This window comes from Monodon monoceros, unplaced genomic scaffold (genome assembly GCF_005190385.1).
Source record: "Monodon monoceros isolate NGI ecotype Baffin Bay Population unplaced genomic scaffold, NGI_Narwhal_1 Super_Scaffold_18, whole genome shotgun sequence".
NCBI classification, from domain to species: Eukaryota; Metazoa; Chordata; class Mammalia; order Artiodactyla; family Monodontidae; genus Monodon; species Monodon monoceros.
This window is the reverse complement of record NW_021703774.1, coordinates 141,353,428-141,371,658: the sequence shown is the minus strand read 5'-3', so window position 1 is coordinate 141,371,658 and position 18,231 is coordinate 141,353,428. Positions and strand designations below refer to the sequence as shown.

General features: G+C 35.3%; 1 protein-coding gene across 2 annotated transcripts in view; it reads right to left on the bottom strand.

Moving 5' to 3' along the window:
- Nucleotides 1-18,231, bottom strand: part of SPATA6 (spermatogenesis associated 6) — a 153,972-nt gene that overhangs the window by 88,729 nt on the left and 47,012 nt on the right. For both annotated transcript variants that reach the window (XM_029230782.1, XM_029230783.1), the window contains exons 4-7: nucleotides 15,783-15,824; nucleotides 14,609-14,733; nucleotides 5,651-5,731; nucleotides 822-1,115 (exon numbers count right to left, since the gene is read on the bottom strand). In XM_029230782.1, the coding sequence (XP_029086615.1) occupies nucleotides 822-1,115; nucleotides 5,651-5,731; nucleotides 14,609-14,733; nucleotides 15,783-15,824 (542 nt within the window). The remainder of the gene's footprint in view (nucleotides 1-821; nucleotides 1,116-5,650; nucleotides 5,732-14,608; nucleotides 14,734-15,782; nucleotides 15,825-18,231) is intronic.

Below are 18,231 nucleotides of genomic sequence, written 5' to 3'. Positions count from 1 at the left end.
TTTCATAGACATCCCAAAAAGTTGTTTTGCTTCTATAAGCACTTAAATCTTCAAGTTTATTATTATATAAAGCAATTTTTATTAATTTGCAAGCTTTTCTTAAAGAAATACTTTTAAGGTAATATAGTTTGATAAAAATTAAAGGAATTACGAAGATTCTGAGAAAGTCTTTTATTAAATATTCTGATTATAGACCCTTAAAATTAGCCAGAGTCTATTTGACTATATGGACACAAGCTCTAAACTCAAACCATACCAAAACAGGCTTCCATATAGAAAGATTAGAAACTATGTTACCCTTGAAGTTAACTCTTTCTTTCAAAGGCCTTCCTCTTCCCATCAAATAAAGACTTACTTCAAAGATCCATTATATAAGGTTTATCCAAGGGACATAATCTCAAGAGAAACTTACTTTTCCATTATAATTTTTTAAAAGGCTGGGGGAGGAGGGTGTCTTCCTTTCCACAAAGAAAACTTGGTCCTCTTTTAATACCCTACTCTGCCATTTTAGAACTAATGTCAATTACATCTCAGTTCAATTTGTAAAGTTATTACACGGTCCACTGTATGAGAGGAAAGGAAATGGCTACTGAGAGGATTTAACATGGCATTCATAATGGAGCTTGATCTCTGTCCGGTTTAAAGGCTGCAAAAGAATGTTCTTTTATCAAGTTAATTTTCCATTTTAGATTGCTAGGCTAACAGTTCAGGAAAGAAAATTATTAATATAAGCTAGAAGTTGAAAGAAATTTGAGAATAATAGTTTAGTGGAAGAACAGATTAGATCAGTTTCAAATGGAAATGTTTCAGAGAACACATACATGTCTAATCACAAATGGAGGTTTATCTGTTTCTTTTTTGAATTCATAGGGCCCCAGATTTAAATGGGCCAGCCGCTGCCTAGTGTCTTCAGATAGCTCACACATGCGTCTTTTTGTGTAAGGAGATGGAGAGTGTGATTTTGAAGAAATTGTAGGCTGTTCGTAGTTTTTTGCATTTATGCAATATTTATTTCTCTCAGGTGATTTGGATTTTTTCTTTTGTGACCTTGATGTTCTGGTTTGCAGTCTGCCATGTGATTTTTCAACTGGAGCCGTATGGTGAATAAATTTATCCTAAACATAAAAAATAAAATTCATTTGGTCAGGAGAGATATATTTCATACATATTATGACCCTTGGGTAAACCATATACATATACATATATATATAACTACAGGTAGAAAAAACCTTAAAAAGTAATTTAAGGCACATATAATCCATCAAAGCCAACTAGATCAGTCTCTCTTATCCATGTAGATCCTGAGGGAAGTCAAATCCATATCCTCCGAAATAACTCTGTCTAGTAGTTAATAAAATATACTGTACCGCACTTCTTAAGTATAACAAGTACTTTAAGAACATTAAAGCCCAATATTTAATCATTTGAAAAATCTAAGAAAAAAAGTAAAAAAAAATATTTTTCAGTATACTAAAAAACTAATGCAAACATTGGTTTATCATTTATAATTATGTATTCAAATAACTGGCTATATAATTTAAGAGGGTTTGTTTAGTAATCTTAGCAACACACGTCTAATTAGTTGATTATAAAATCTTTATGGAGAAAACTATACGTTTCGTTCATACTATCATGATTACATACATTTGCACAATGTGAAAATCTGAAGAAAAGCTTTATACATATTTTCATAAAATGTATAATTTGGATTATACAAGGTGATTAGGGTTTTTAAGATCTCTTCCAAACTAAAACTTTACAATTCAATGACAGATAACCATAACATCTTAATTCTGTATTTTTATAAAAGTAAAAATGTACAAAAGACACGTTACAAACTTTAATGACTAGTACTCTGTCTTCTAGTAAAACTGGCTAACACTCTAAAATTTTAAACACAAATGATATTTCTAAATATTTTGTGTTATTAGGATACTTTATTCAAATAGTCTCTGCCTTAAAAAAGTTGGATTACAAGTAAATAATTTAAGACCTCTTCAAGCTTTGTCTAGATTTATAAGCTTTCCAATATTAGAGAAAATGGACAGTTGAGAATCTTTGAACGTCCTCCTAACTTTATCACATTAAAAAACCACCGGGCTTCCCTGGTGGCACAGTGGTTGAGAGTCCGCCTGACGATGCAGGGGACACGGGTTCGTGCCCCGGTCCGGGAAGATCCCACATGCCGCGGAGCGGCTGGGCCCGTGAGCCATGGCCGCTGAGCCTGCGCATCCGGAGCCTGTGCTCCGCAACGGGAGAGGCCACAACAGTGAGAGGCCCGTGTACCGCAAAAAAAAACCCAAGAAAACCCACCAATCCTACCTTCCCTCTTCTCTACTTTCTCAATCCCCCTCCCTACTTGCTAAGGGTATCTATTTCTAAGTAAATAAAATACAAATGTGAAACAGGAGAAGAGTCAAATATTTTTTAAAGTAGGAAACTACTTTTTTTTTTTAAACAGGAAAGAAAATAGGAAAACAAGGAAACAAAGTTTCCTGATTAGAAAAATAAGTCCACAAGTTTCATACAGACCAGCAGCATCAGATTATTTCATCATCTTTCTTTCTTCTCTAGCTCTTGCTATGCTCCTGGACCTTCTCCCACCTTGTTCAATGACTTCAACAAGTAATTCAGAATTTTTCATCCCACTTCACCTATCTCTATGACATCACACTGACTCACAGAAGCAGCATTATTAACACATGAAAAGAACCTTTGAGGTTTAATAAAATGTTCAAGCAATGAATCTTTCCAAGAACTTAGACTTCCTATTTCTGAGCTTTAACTGTCTTTTTCTACTTCATCTTATATTTTATCATTATACAGATCCATTGCACCCTAAACTCTGAAAACCCCTTGCTGACCAAACCTTTTCCTCAACCTACTTCTTTTATTTTCACTGAATCTGTTACTTGTCCTCTTCGTCTCCCTCAGCCCCTAGATCTCTTTTCCCCAGATCCTCATACATTTTTAGGATCTCTTACCTTTAGACCCGGATGAACCCAACATCACCTATTTCAGCAATGCTGTAAAGTTCCTTCTTACCCACCTCTTGCTTATACCAAACTGAAAGGAACTCCATCTTCTTTTTTGATTACAGCTTTTGAATGCTGAATACCACTAGAGGAAGTTAGAAACGGTGCTGTATCTACCACAGATTCATACCTTCTAACCTAATCAATCCTTAATGCATCCTATTAATGCCCAATAAAACTTAAAATAGTAGCTGTTTCATACTGTTTTACACAAAATGGCTCCCTAGATCAGCCACGAGGACAATAGCACTTGTGACAAAAGGAGACTTGAAAAGTGCTAGTCTTCTTTTACTCCAGAAAACCTTCCTGCCACATGTGAATGAGCTGAAATTAGCCTGCTAGATGATGAGAGTCTGTGGCCATCACCCCAGCTGAAATCAAGCCAAACACCAGGAATGTAAAGTCCCTCTCACACCAAGAAGTCAGCCAGCTGCCAGACATGCAAGTGAAGCCCTCCTAGACCACTCAGCCCTAGCCTAGGCAGCCCAGACCAAAAGAATCACCCAGCCAATCCACACAACTGTGAGAAACATCTTACTTTAAGTTACTAAGTTAGTGTGGCTTGTTACACAGCAAAAGCTACCTGATATAGATTATCAAACATATTAATAAAGTTACTAGTAATATTTAACTATTTACTAATAAATTCTACTTTGCAGTAGGTAAAAGAGACTACATAGAAAACTAGATATATTCCAGAAAAATCCCAATAATATATTTATTTTTTCAGTCCATTCAATTGGTGGCAAAACATCAATTGTGACAAAAAATTTGAAAATAATGTGCCAAAAGGAATAAAGATCATTATAAATATTTATAAACCTAAATGATTTTAAAGAGTTTATTTCAATCACTCCTCTCTTAAAAACCGAAAATGGTTTGTCTAATTCTTAAACTGTATTTGAACCTGAAAATGCTGTTTTATAGCCATTAAAATTTTAATTGTAACTTAACTAATATTCACTTGGAAAAAAAGTGGATTTAGCATGTTCTCAAATAAGATCAAATAAGATTAAAATTCTGGCTGTTACCATTCAGATTTTAATGTAAAAGTGTATACTCTGTTGTGTCTACCATACAATGTCTTCATCTTATATTTCATCTATGTCATCTATATCTCAATTATCTTAATTAAAAAACTAATAACCTCAGTAACAGCCACAAAATTTATTAATTATATGCTATGTGCAGACACATATATTCTCCAATTTAATCTTTAAACCAGTCTTTTGAGGAACTTGAACCCAAATCTGTCTGATTCTCAAGAATATTTTCTTAATAACACCAAAGGCTATTCTCTCACATTTCTGTTCAACAAAAAACAAATGACAAACATTGAAATGGCAAGTTAGCCAAAAGCTTACAGAGGAAAATGCTAGTCCAATGAAACTACTAGTGGGGTGAAAGTTCTACATTTAGTAAGGAATCTTCCACTAAGCTGTACACTTAGAATGTGTGTACTCTTCTGTGTATATACTACACTCCTGACAAAAAAAGAAATTTCTACCCACCCAGTAAAGGCATACCCCAGTGTGGAGAGGAAACTTCTGTGAATCCAGAGGAAGCATTTCTGACAATTTACAAATGTGCACAGCGCATATCTCCAAACAAGTCAGTAACCCAGCTCTGCATTTGGCACGTACGTATCTTTAGATCTCTAGTAGCAGTGTTTCAGCTTGCATTTAAAAGATAAATAATTAGGCCAAACTCTAACATACCAAATGTCTTGCTAAACAAAATAAGAAAGATCCCCTTGATAATCTTACAATTATATTTTACCTTTGTTAGCTTGTCAAGTTACCACCCTGAGCAAATTCACTCTGAAACTGATAATGCAGGAAATTAACATTCTACTTTTTCCACCATAGGTCCAGTTCTGCCCTGTTTGGGTCCTCTAAGCTTTATATAGTACTGGCTCATCATCACAGGCTGGCCATTGTTACCCGGTCATAATGCAATCACATATGTATGAGTGATGCCTAGACATTATTAGATAACCTGTGGTCAGGGTAGCAAGATGATCCTGGTGACTCAGTAGGAAGTTAGACCAGAATGTAATATTAGATCCAGATATCTGAGTTTACTGAAGGCAGTTTTTACAAACATAGAAGGTACTTATTAGGCTGAAGTATCGAAGCTTCTCTTGATCTGATAGCACTAGAACAGCCACCAAACTAAGCAACAGTCCCTTAAGGAATTAGAGACACTCAAGAAGCTATACCCACTAACCACCTATATCCCAGCCTGAGAACCTCTGGTCCCATTCACTAAAAATGTATCCTTTGAACTTTAACTTCTTTAAGATTCATAGAAGCCTCCAATCAAGTTCTCTGTGGAACTTTTTGAAACCAACATCTTTCTGGCAGCCTAATTTCTTTCCATTAAAAAAAAAAAAAGTACCATCTACCATGTATACCAAGCTTTTCACTTCCACACTTATTAACATGTAACCAAACAACTAAGTACCTAAGATAATTGTTTTACTTAAACTAGAGACTGATCAAAAAAATGTGAAAAGAGTTGTAGCCAAAATAAAAGAATAATGCTTGCCAAATGCCCAATAAATACAAACAAATAAATTAAACCATTAGATATTTTAGATAAATGATTTTAACCTGAGTGTGGCACTTCCTTGAACTTATCAGACATTCGGTAATCACTGAGGTTGTAGAAAATTCCAGCTTTGGAGCAATTCCCTGAGGAAGAAAGAGAGGGTATTAGTAGACATTTTAATTTTTAAAAAGCTAATTATTACTGGTGAAAACACGACCTATCGTAACAAACACTTACCAAGGTTCAGCTGCTTTATTTGTTAGTTTGAATTTCTTATTAAGGATAAAGACAACAAACGAATGTTAAATGTTATCAAGAAACAGTTTTACTGCTGATGATTCACTTACAAGTGATTATATCACTTTTATGGAAAAATTCAGATATTTTTCATTTTCAAGTATTTCCCTGTCAATTTTTAAAAGATTTTTAATAATATTAAAGTCCTAAATATTTGAAAATACTTAATGGATTCTGGCTCTTTTTACTTTTACAGATTAAGATGTACTTAACTACATAATCCAGAAATACTTTGCATAGTCTCCACGTGTCAAAAAAAAAAAAAAAAATCACAGCTCCTGGGTATGCAGTTTTTGAAAACAGAAGAGAGATAAGTCTCTACCAATTCTTCCAACAGTTTTTCCCATAATGTAGCTTACATTCAGATATACGAATGAATGAATCTGGTTTCTATTTTTTGCAACATTTCAATCATCAGCTTAAACACTGTTCTGAGACAAGCAGAGACAAATAGTAAAATTCAAAGGAACAGTCACAAAGCACCTGAGAAAATATTTGGAAGCACACAAGTTACATATTCACCAAAACACTAAAAGATACAGTATATTGTCTGTACCCAGGGCGGCTTCACTCTAATATATTGGAGGTCAGATATCTTACCCAGTCTTTGACCTACTAACTTTAAAGTTTCAAATATTACACACTACAAAAAGGTTAAATATGAGTTACGTATGAATTAAATGGACGACTGTTTTTCTGCAAACATACTTTTATTGATAATGCTTACTTGTTAGTTATCCATTGCTGCACAGCATATTACTTAGCAGCTGAAAACATACGTACATACTATCTCACATAGTTCCTAAAGGTCAGCAATCTGGCAGAGGCTGCACTAGTTGGTTCTGGCTTGAAATCTCTCATGAGATTGCAGTCAAGATGTTGTTTGGGCTGTAGTTTTCTGAAAGCTTGACTGAGGCTGGAGGATCTGCTTCCTGAGATTCACACAGTTGTTGGCTGGAGGACTCAGTTCTTTTCTATCTTTTAGCAAGAGAACTCAGCTCTTTCTCGATAGGACTGCCTGAGTGTCCTCATGACATGGTAACTAGTTCTCTCAAAGCAAAGCAAGGAGGAAGACATAATCCTTTTTATGACTTAGTTTCAGAAGTCTAACACTGTCACGTCTGTCACATTCTATTCATTAGAGCCCCACGTTCTAGAACAAGGGAAACTACCTTTTTAGCAGAGGAGCATCAAAAATTTGGGGGACATGTTTTTAAACCACCACAGTTCACTCTCTGACCACAAATTAAATTCCTCTCATGTGTAAACTAAACTCATGCCCTACTGAAGAAAAAGGAAAAGGAAAAGGAAAGGAAAGGGGAAAAGTCTCATCCTTTTATAACTTCAGCTTGAAATCCAGGATATTGGCATCTAAATCAAATTGTTATTCAGCTGTCTCAGGTATGGTTCTTTAAATACAGTTTCTAGGATACAGTTCCTCACAATTAGAAGACCTATGAACTAAAGAAACATGTGCCCCACATATATTCAAGGTACACATATGCAGCAGGCAGAGGATAATCACTATAGACATTCCTATTCAAAAAAAGAGAATACACGAGGCAAATAGAAATCACTGGTCCACAGCAATTCTGAAATCAGCCAGGAAAATGTTAGAAGTTTCTCACTTCGAAGTTTAGTCCTATTTCTGCTCAGAAATAACTATCCATAGTTTTTGGCTCCACTCTCTGGGCTCTTGCTTCCATCCTTTGAATTATCATTCCTTTGCAACAAGAGGTAGACAATGTTTAGAGCTATAAGTGTTCTGAGCCTGGGTCCTGTCAATAGAATTTTGGGGGTCCAAAAGCCTTTTCATTTTGTAAGGTCTCTCTCAATTTCAGACCATGCTGGTGGTGCTTCTGCCAATATAATGCTCTTAAAAATGTATTTGGTTCTCATGTGAACATAAATGGAGTTCACTTCCTTAGACAAAAGCCACACCCACCTCTACAGGGCTTCTGCTGGTCTTCAATCATCTTCAAGAACATATGTTTAAGCAGCATTATTTACAACTGCCAAGATATGGAAGCAACCTAAGGGTCCATCAACAGATGAATGGACAAAAAACATGTGGTATATATATATATATACACACACACACACACACACACACACACACACACACACACACACACTAGACTACTACTCAGCCATAAAAAAGAACAAAACTTTGCTATTAGCAGCAACATGGATGGACTTGCAGGGCATTATGCTAAGTGAAATAAGTCAGACAGAGAAAGACAAATATTGTATGATATCACTTATATGTGGAATCTAAAAAAATACAACAAACTAGTGAATGTAACAAAAAAAGAAGCAGACTCACAGATACAGAGAATAAACTAGTGGTTACCATGGAAAGGGGGGAGGGCCAATATAGGGGTGGGGAAGTGGGAAGTACAAACTATCAGGTGTAAGATAGGCTCAAGGCTGTATTATACAACATGGGGAATATACCCAATATTTTGTAATAACTGTAAGTGGAAAGTAACCTTTAAAAATGTGATAAAATTCTACATCTTTTTATGATAAAAACTCTGCCAGAAAGTGGGTATAGAGGGAACATACCTCGACATAATAAAGGTCATATATGGCAAACCCACAGCTAACATCATCCTCAACAGTGAAAAGGAATGCTGAAAGCATTCCCCCTAAGATCAGGAATAAGACAAGGATGCCCACTCTCATCACTTTTATTCAACATAGTTTTGGAAGTCCTAGCCACAGCAATCAGAGAAGAAAAACAAATAAAAGGAATCCAAATTGGAAGGAAGAAGTAAAACTCTCACTATTTGCAGATAACATGATACTATACATAGAAAATCTTAAAGACACACCAGAAAACTACTAGAGCCCATCAATAAATCTGGTAAAGTTGCAGGATACAAAATTAATATACAAAAATCTGATGCATTTCTATACATGAACAACAAACTATCAGAGAGGGAAATTAAGGAACCAATCCCATTTACCATTGCATCAAAAAGAATAAAACCCCTAGGAATAAAACCTATCTAAGGAGGCAAAAGACCTGTACTCTGAAAACTATAAAACACTCTTGAAAGAAATTGAAGACAACACAAACAGATGGAAATATATACCATGTTCTTGGATTGGAAGAATCAATATTGTTAAAATGACCATACTACCAAGGCAATCTACAGATTTGATGCAATCCCTATCAAATTACCATTGGCATTTTTCACAGAACTATAAAAAATAATTTTAAAATTTGTATGGAAACACAAAAGACCCAGAATAACCAAAACAATCTTGAGAAAGAAGAATGGAGCTGGAGGAATCACACTCTCTGACTTCTGACTATACTACAAAGCTACAGTAATCAGTACAGTATGATACTGGCATAAAAACAGACATATAGATCAATGGAACAGGATAGAAAGCCCAGAAATAAACCCATGCACTCAAGGTCAATTAATCTATGACAAAGGAGGCAAAAATATACAATGGAGAAAAGAGTGTCTTCAAAAAGTGGTGCTAGGAAAATTGGACAGCTACATGTAAAAGAATGAAATGATAACGTTCTCTAACACCATATACAAAAATTAACTCAAAATGGATTAAAGACTTAAATGTAAGACCAGATACTGTAAAATTCCTATAGGAAAAACATAGGCAGAACACTCTTACATAAATCACAGCAATTATTTTTTTGTATCCATCTCCTAGAGTAATGGAAATAAAGGCAAAAATAGACAAATGGGACCCAATTAAACTTAAAAGCTTTTGTATGGCAAAGGAAACGATAAACAAATGAAAAGACAATGTACAGATTGGGATAAAACATTTGCAAACAATGTGACCAACAAGGGCTCATACAGCTCAATATAGCTCAATATCAAAAAACAAACAACCCCATCAAAAAATTGGCAGAAGACCTAACAGACTTAAACTGCCATCTGTATGTCATCCAAAGATGACATACAGATGGCCATCAGGCACATGAAAATATGCTCAACATGACTAATTATTAGAGAAATGCAAATCAAAACTACAATGAGGTATCACCTCACACTGGTCAGAACTCCCAAATTAGGAGTTTGGGATTAGCAGATACACACTACTATACATATAATAGATAAACAACAAGGACCTACTGTATAGCACACTGAACTATATTCAATATCTTGTAATAACCTATAATGGAAAAGAATCTGAAATAGATATATGTATATATATGTAGATATATAACTGAATCACATTGCTGTACACCTGAAACTAACACAATGTTGTAAATCAACTATATTTCAATTATAAAAATTGTATGAAAAATATTTTTAATTTAAAATGTTTTAAATGTAAAAAATAAAGTAAAATAAAACCTATGTTTAATTAAATTATTTTCTGAGGCAACACATCTTGGATCTTTTGGAGATTTTAATAAAGGATTTTACAGTCACACCCCCTTGGTTTCACCATCAGACCAAAATTTCCTGAACATACCCTAGAATGATTTTTGCTCATAAGTCATTCCTTAATTTCAACATTATCTGCCATTGGGGAAGGCTGAGAATCCTCAAAAACAGTAAGTTCCAACTCCTTTTTGTGTTATTAACAGGCTTTCCTTTTGCTTCTCTCTCCCCTTATATTTTGCTATAAGCAGCAAAAAGAAACCAGACAGCCCCTCTAATACTCTGTCTGAAAGTCTTACAAAGACCACCCATTCCATCAGGTATTTTTTTCTATATCCCACATTCCAGCTAAACTTTACACCATTACATAACAAGGGCTCTTTTCTCCCCTAATTTCCAATAAAATTTGCCTCATTTTCTTCCAAACACTCATCTGACAGTTTCTTCAAGGCTCTTCAAGCTTTCATACACACTCCTGCAAAGCTGTCCCAGCTTCTGCCCTCTCCAGAGGCTTGAGTGTCCTCAAACATGGCAGTTGGCTTCCCCAGGAGTGAGCGATATAAGAGTGAGAGCAAGGAGGAAGCCACAGTGCATTTAATGACCTGGTTTCAAAAGTCTAAAACTATCACTTTACCACAGTGTATCTGTTAGAGTCACTAAGCAGAGTCCATACTTAAGAAACTCTGCCTTTGGAAGAGAGGAGTGTCAAATCATTTGTGGACATATTTTATAAGTACCACAGCGTGGACTGCAACTTATCACTTTACCCCTCCCCATATATTGCTGGTCATATAGTAAATACTCAGTGTTTTAGCCATTATTTTTAGATCTTTCAAAACCCATGTGTATCAACTGGGGTTTCAGGGAAACAGAACTAGCAGAATATATACACAGAGAGATATTTATTTTAAGGAATTGGTACATGCAATTGTGAGAGTGACAAGTCCAAAATCCACAGGGAAAGCTGGCAGGCTGGAAACTCAGGCAAAGATGATACTGTAGTCTTGAGTGTGAAATATGTAAGCAAGCCAGCAGGCTGGAAACAGGATTTCTATACTACGGTCTTGAGGCAGAATTCCTTATTCTTTTGGAAACTTCAGTCTTTGCTCTTCAGGTCTTCAATTAATTGGATGAGGTCTTACCTACATTATCAAGGGTAATCTCCTACACTTAAAGTCAAGTGATTGTAAATAGTAGTCAAATCTACACAATACCTTCAGAGTAACATCTAGCCCCAACCTAACCAAAATAAATTTAATCATCACACATCGGAAATGTCAGTTTCCTCTATGAAGTCTACAATAAGATGTAATTTATTCAATTCAACCAAGTCATTTAAGTACATACAAAGATCTGTGCTAAGAGGTAAGATCAAAGATGAGAAAGTCACAGATTCTGATTAATATCACTGCCACCAACAACAGGAGTTTTTCTCATGCGCTTCTAACTGAATCCACCACATTCAGCTGGCAAAGACACAATATTTGCCCCTATGATTGTGACACCAATTCCAATGTGTGGGTTTTCCAACACCACCAAGAAAAGTCTCTGTGACACCATTTGGGTGTCCTGAAATTTAACTCAGCTCTGACACTACCTGGAGATAGCGTCAGATCCCACAGGTTAAGGGCTCAGTTCCACAAGACTGCTCCTATCTGACTTCAGATGCTCATCACAAGTCCAGTTTGTCACCCACACGCTACAAATAAGAGGTTCCCACGACCCCTTCCTTGGGTTCGATCAATTTGCCACAGCTGCTCAAAGAACTCAGGAGACAGTTTACTTAGTTTACCAGTTTATATAAAAGGATATGATGACATCCAGATGGAAGAGATGTCTAGGGTGAGATATGTGGGAAGCGGGGAGAAGTTTCTGTGCCCTCACCAGGTAAGCCACTCTCCCAGTACCTCCACGTGTTCACCAACATGGAAGCTCTCCAAACCCCATCCTTTGGGTTTTATAGCCGCTTCATTACACAGGCGTGCCATTAAATCACTGGCCATTGGTGACTGAACTCAACCTCCAGCCCCTCTATTTCTCAGGGGTGGGGCTGAAAGTTCCAACCCTCTAATCACCTGGTTGGTTCCCCTGGCATCAAGCCCCCATCCTTAGGTTACCAAGGAGCTTTCCAAAAGTCTCCTCATTAACATAACAAAAGACACCTTTATAGCTCTTAAACACAGGAAATTCCAAAGGTTTTATGAGCTCTGTGCCAAGAATGGGGCAAGAAGGCCAAATGTATGTTTCTTATTACAAATCACAGTATCACTGCCCAAAATTGATTCTGACCTCTCTGGTAACAAAGCTACTAATTTTTGCAACTTGCCCCAGGCTTAGTGAAGCTACAATTCTCACTGGCTATGCAGGGTATGAGAGCTGTCCTAGGCAAGATGACCACATACTTCTGCCATTTTTACCCAAAGTTTTAGCAGCTATTCAAGCACGGATACTTCTTAATTTGTCTTAATTGTCTTAACTGCCGATCAGTTTCCAGTGCCCTAAAACTGCGGCTTGTGACAATTTGGCCAGTTTTATACTTGTGTGGAGAGAGTAATTGACAGACCCTTCACACCATCATCACCAGAAGTCTCACTTTTTATACTGTTAAAAACAACAGGCCCAAAATTGAGTTGCTTACGCTAAGCCCCCTGTCACCAAACAGATTTAAATTAATTACAGTTTTGGCTCTCCCAGAGATGGAATCTTAAACCAGTCAATCAGGAATCGCCTGATTAGCACTCACGAGGTAATCCATCTGATTAGACCCTCTGCCATCCCCTAAAGGAAAGGAACCTTGCAATAATCAATACACTTTTTGGCCTAGTATAATGTCCTTGTTCCTGCTCCCTTCTGGATATAAAAATCTTTCATTTTGCACAGCTCTTTGGAGCTTCTTTCTATCTGCTAGATTGGATGCTGCTTGAATCAAATCAATTTTTGCTCAAATAAACTCAAAATTTTTAATATGCCCCCATTTATCTTTTAAGAATATATATAGACTTTTTGCCTTAGTAATCCAAACCTTTTGATATATGTGAAAGTAAAATTCAATAAGGAAAAATACCTGTTAATGGTCCATATTCTTATATTTATATTGCCAATTTGGTATAATACAGCATTTTAAATTACTTTTAAAAAAACTTTAACTTTAAAATCAGATTTTTTTTTTCATTGCAGGCTTCTAGAAAGTCCCTGAAACATTCTTGGAAGACTTTTTGGGCTAATGGACACTGAAAATATCCCAAAGGAGGTATATTTTAATAGATTTGCTAGTCAACTTTTATACTTTCAGCAAGCTGAAATTTGCTATTTCCTACAGGAAATACAGGAGAAGTTACTTAATTCACCATATTGGCTCATGTAGCACCCCAATTTCCTTACTGCTCTAATATCTCCTAAAGTTAGTGAAAAATATTTGTCCAAATAATTTCAACCTAGACAACTTTTACTTTTTTCTCCTTTGAAACAGCAGGGGCTTCACTCAGTCTCTCTAGGCAAAAGGCATTTTCAGGAATAAAAATATTATTAATTATCCAATAAAACTAAAGAAGTTGCAGGAAAAGGTGAGAGTTGGCTATCACTTAATGCAGCTTTCACTTTTAGGGGTATGAATACGTATTTCCATTACATAAACGTGTAATAATTATTCTATCCAAACTCCTACTAATGTACATTTCAATTATTTCCATTTTTCATTATTATGAACAATGCTACAAACGAACATTCCTAAGAAGGCTCTTAGTATGCCAGACAGAATACATCTTAAAGCTATATACCTAGAAGGTCACAGGCTATGAGAATCTTGGCCTTCACTAGATAATCCTGAATTGTGGTTGTTCCGATTTACATGACATAGCAACATATACAGGCTTCCATTTTTCCATGCTTTTGACATTTGTCAGATTTATTAAATTTTACCAATCTTATGGCTATAAAAATGAAATCATATGATTGTTTTAATTTGAATTTTCCTAAATGCTAATGGGATTGTGCATGTTTTCAAATATTTATTGGCCATTCTTTTGGGAGAAAAATAAAGAGAAGAGAGACAAAGACATAGGGACAGTGGGGAGGGGAGGAAAGGGGGAGAAGAAGAGGAGAGAAATCTGAAGAATATAAGGCAAAATAATGCTTGTTAATTTTGGAAGGTAGATGCGTGCATTTTGGTAAAGTATTTTCATTTAGATTTCAGTATGTTTAAAATAACATCATAATTTCATAAAGCAATTATGTTTTAAACTAAATTAAACTTTGAATTAGGTCTTCACATTTCAGATATTGAGGGCTATGTGTCGGTTTTTGACAATGATCCTGAAACACGATTTGATTCAGAAAATAGTAAGCACTTACGCGAAGGCCAGATATCCTCCTCATGGTAGCCTGGCGGTTTGAGTCATGGTGCCCAGAAATTTGATTTGGACCCGGGAACATGAAATCTCGTGTATTCTCATCATATGTAGACAGTGTTTCACCCACTACAAGAAAGATATCCTATGATTCAAATTATAACAAAATATGCTATTTAGAAACAATATCATCAAGTACAAATATATAATGCCTGATGCCTTAATGAAGTACCTGCTTCAGGGTCATGGACTTAATTTTTTTTCTATGAAAGGGAAATTAAAATAAAGTTATGTTAAACGAATTAACACATTTCCTTATTCAGAAATGTCATACATACTACTAATTCTCCCTCCCCCTTTTGTAGAAAGGGGATGTTCATGTAAACTTTTTAAGTACATATGAGTTCCTAGAAAAGAAAATCCTTATAAACATATCAAACTGACATAACATTTATACATATAAAACTTAATTACCATCCCCAGAATTTTTTTTTCTATCTTCCATTCTTTTCTACCTGCCATTATGAGATATTAGGTTACATATTGAAAAAAATATAGACATTTTATAGAATTTGTGGTTACCTGGATTAGGTATATATGTGATATTCAAACATTTTAGACTACTAGCTTTCAATAAAATATAGTTCTCTATTTCTCACATAAAATAAGGATTTAAGATAGAGTCTTCCATACTCATAGAAATCAATAATAAAAATAAAACTATCCTTCAGATTTTAACTCTACCTACTGCAGGGATCTGTACTGTTTATTAAGTAGGTACAGTTTTAATTCCCCTACATTCCCAATAACAGTCAATACACAAAAACAAAGATAATGAACTACTTTATCAGCAAAAGCATATTGGTTTAGAAAAATCACAACAACTTAAAGAAGTTAATTTTTATGAATGTCACAAAATATGCTAGGATCATATCGGGTTATTTCCCACTTTAAATTATGACTATTCAATTTTAGAACAATGTGTTCAAATATAATTTATGTCAATCTTTCTGTATATGTTATTTTGGCCTACTGACATTTTACACATAGTAGACCAACGCTAGAGACTCAACATTGCTCTTAATTTGGGAAGAAGGGGAAAAGATGAGATTTTTAAAAAAGCATTTCATTGAAATGAGTTCACATGTCAATTACCTTATCAAAACACAATACAGTACCTGGCGGAACTAGCTGAATCAACTCAAACAATGCTGTATCATCTGAAAGTTTAAAGAAAAATTTCCATAAATAAACAAATTTATAATAAACTATAACTAATTACTTTACCACAGAAGTACCTAAAAGCCAAAGTAATTGCTCAGTAGACTACACATATGTTTATATCTTAGTATACTGTGTATATTTTTTGGTTGCTATGTATCTTGTGGATTTATTAATCTCTGGTAGAAATTAATCTTTCTAGGTTTTTTTCTGATTTTTTTAAGACTTTATTTTTTTAGAGCAGTTTTATTTACGTTGACAACAAAATTGAGAGGGAGGTACGGAGATTTCCCCTATATCCCCTGCCCCCCAAAACATGCATAGCCTCCCCACTATCAACATCATTCACAGGAATGGTACATTTTTTACCAAGGATGAACCTACACTGACACATCATAATCACCCAAAGTCCACAGTTTACCTTAGGGTTCACTCTTGGTGATGTACATTCTGTGGGTTTAGACGAATGTATAATGACATTATCCATCTTTATAATATCATATAAAGTATTTTCACTGCCCTGCTCCTCTGTTCTCTGGTTATTTATCTCTCTCCTCCCCACAACCCACCCTCCGCCCACCACAATCACTGTCTTTTTATTGTCTCCAGAGTTTTGCCTTCTCCAGAATGTCATATACTTGAAATCATACAGTATATAGCCTTTTCAGATTGGCTTCTTTCACTCAGTAATATGCATTTAAGGTTCCTCCATGTGTTTTTATGGCTTGATAGCTCATTTCTTTTAGGTGCTGAATAATATTCCATTGTCTGGTTATTCCACAGTTTATTTATCCATTTACCTACTGAAAGACATTGGTTGCTTCCAAGTTTTGGCAATTATGAACAGAGCTGCTATAAACATCCACGTGCAGGTTTTTGTGTAGACATAAATTTTCAACTCTTTGCATAAATACCAAAGAGCAGTATTGCTGGATCATATGGAAAGAGTATGTTCAGTTTGGGAAGAAACCGCCAAACTGCCTTCCAAAGCGGCTGTGCCATTTCGCATTCCTGCCAGCAATAAGTGAGAGCTCCTGTTGCTCTGCATCCTCACCAGCATTTGATTCTGCCACTGCTCCAGACTGTGGCAATTCTAGGAATGTACAGGTATCTCGTCTTAATTTGCGTTTCCCTAGAGACATATGATGTGAAGTATCTTTTCGTGTGCTTATTTGCCATCTGTATATCTTCTTTGGTGAGGTGTCTGTTAAGGTCTTTAGCCCGTTTTTTAAAAGGGCTGTTTGTTTTCTTATGGTTGAATTTTAAGAGTTCTTTTCATATTTTAGATAACAATCCTTTATCAGATGTGATTTTGCAAATACTTTTTTTTCCAACCTGTGGCTGGTCTTCTAATTCTCTTGATTTTGTCTTTCATAGAGCGAAAGTTTTTAACTTAACTGCAATCCAGCTTATCAATTATTTTTTTCACAGTTTCTTTCAAAGACGACACTATGGTGTCTTTGGTGTTGTATCGGAAAAGGCATCACCATACCCAAGATCATCTAGGTTTTCTCCTATGCTATCTTCTAGGAGTTTTACAGTTTTGCATTTTCCAGTTAGGTCTATGATCCATTTAGAGTTAATTTTTGTGAAGGGTGTATGGTCTGTATCTGGATTCACTTTTTTTTTTTTTTTTTTGCATGTGGATGTCCAATTGTTCTAGCACCATTTACTGAAGAAACTATCTTTGTTCTACTGTATTGCCTTTGCTCCTTTGTCAAAGATCAGTTGACTATATTTATAGAGATATATTTCTGGGCTCTCTGTATATTTTTATAAAAATAAATTATGTCTTTCTTAAGCAGAGTGGTGAGTACAGCTAGGTATATTACATAACTCACACTTTTAATATGTCTGAAGTACTTTATGATAAAGTTTTTAAATAAAAATAAAATATAAATTATGCCCTTTCTACCTTCTAAGAACCCATGAATGTAATCTTTTCCTTTCTTTAAATTCTGCTATTTTCATCCAAGGGAAATTTCAGTCATTTAACCCAATACTTGTATGTCCAGTTTTTGAGGAAATATTAAATATTCCTTGTAGCTTATCATTCGGATCTGTAATAAGAAAAAAAACTGATAACAGTCCTATTCCTCAAGCACCTGACATTGTGTTGAAAAGGCAAACATTAAATGAAATAAAGACACAAATAAATATATAATTATAAACTACAAGTACAATAAAGGCATTCAGGTAGTGCTATAAGAGAATATAACAAGATAATCTTGTCAGGGAGTCAGTGAAGGCTGAGGAGGAGCTCTTCAGGACTTGACCCATAGCATGAATAGGTGTAAACTAGGAGTTAGGGGGGGTGGGAAACTAGAGGTTTTCAAGCAGGAGGAACAGGATGTATGAAGGCTGTAAATGGAACATAGCAGGGTAATCTGAGAGATTAGAAGGTTC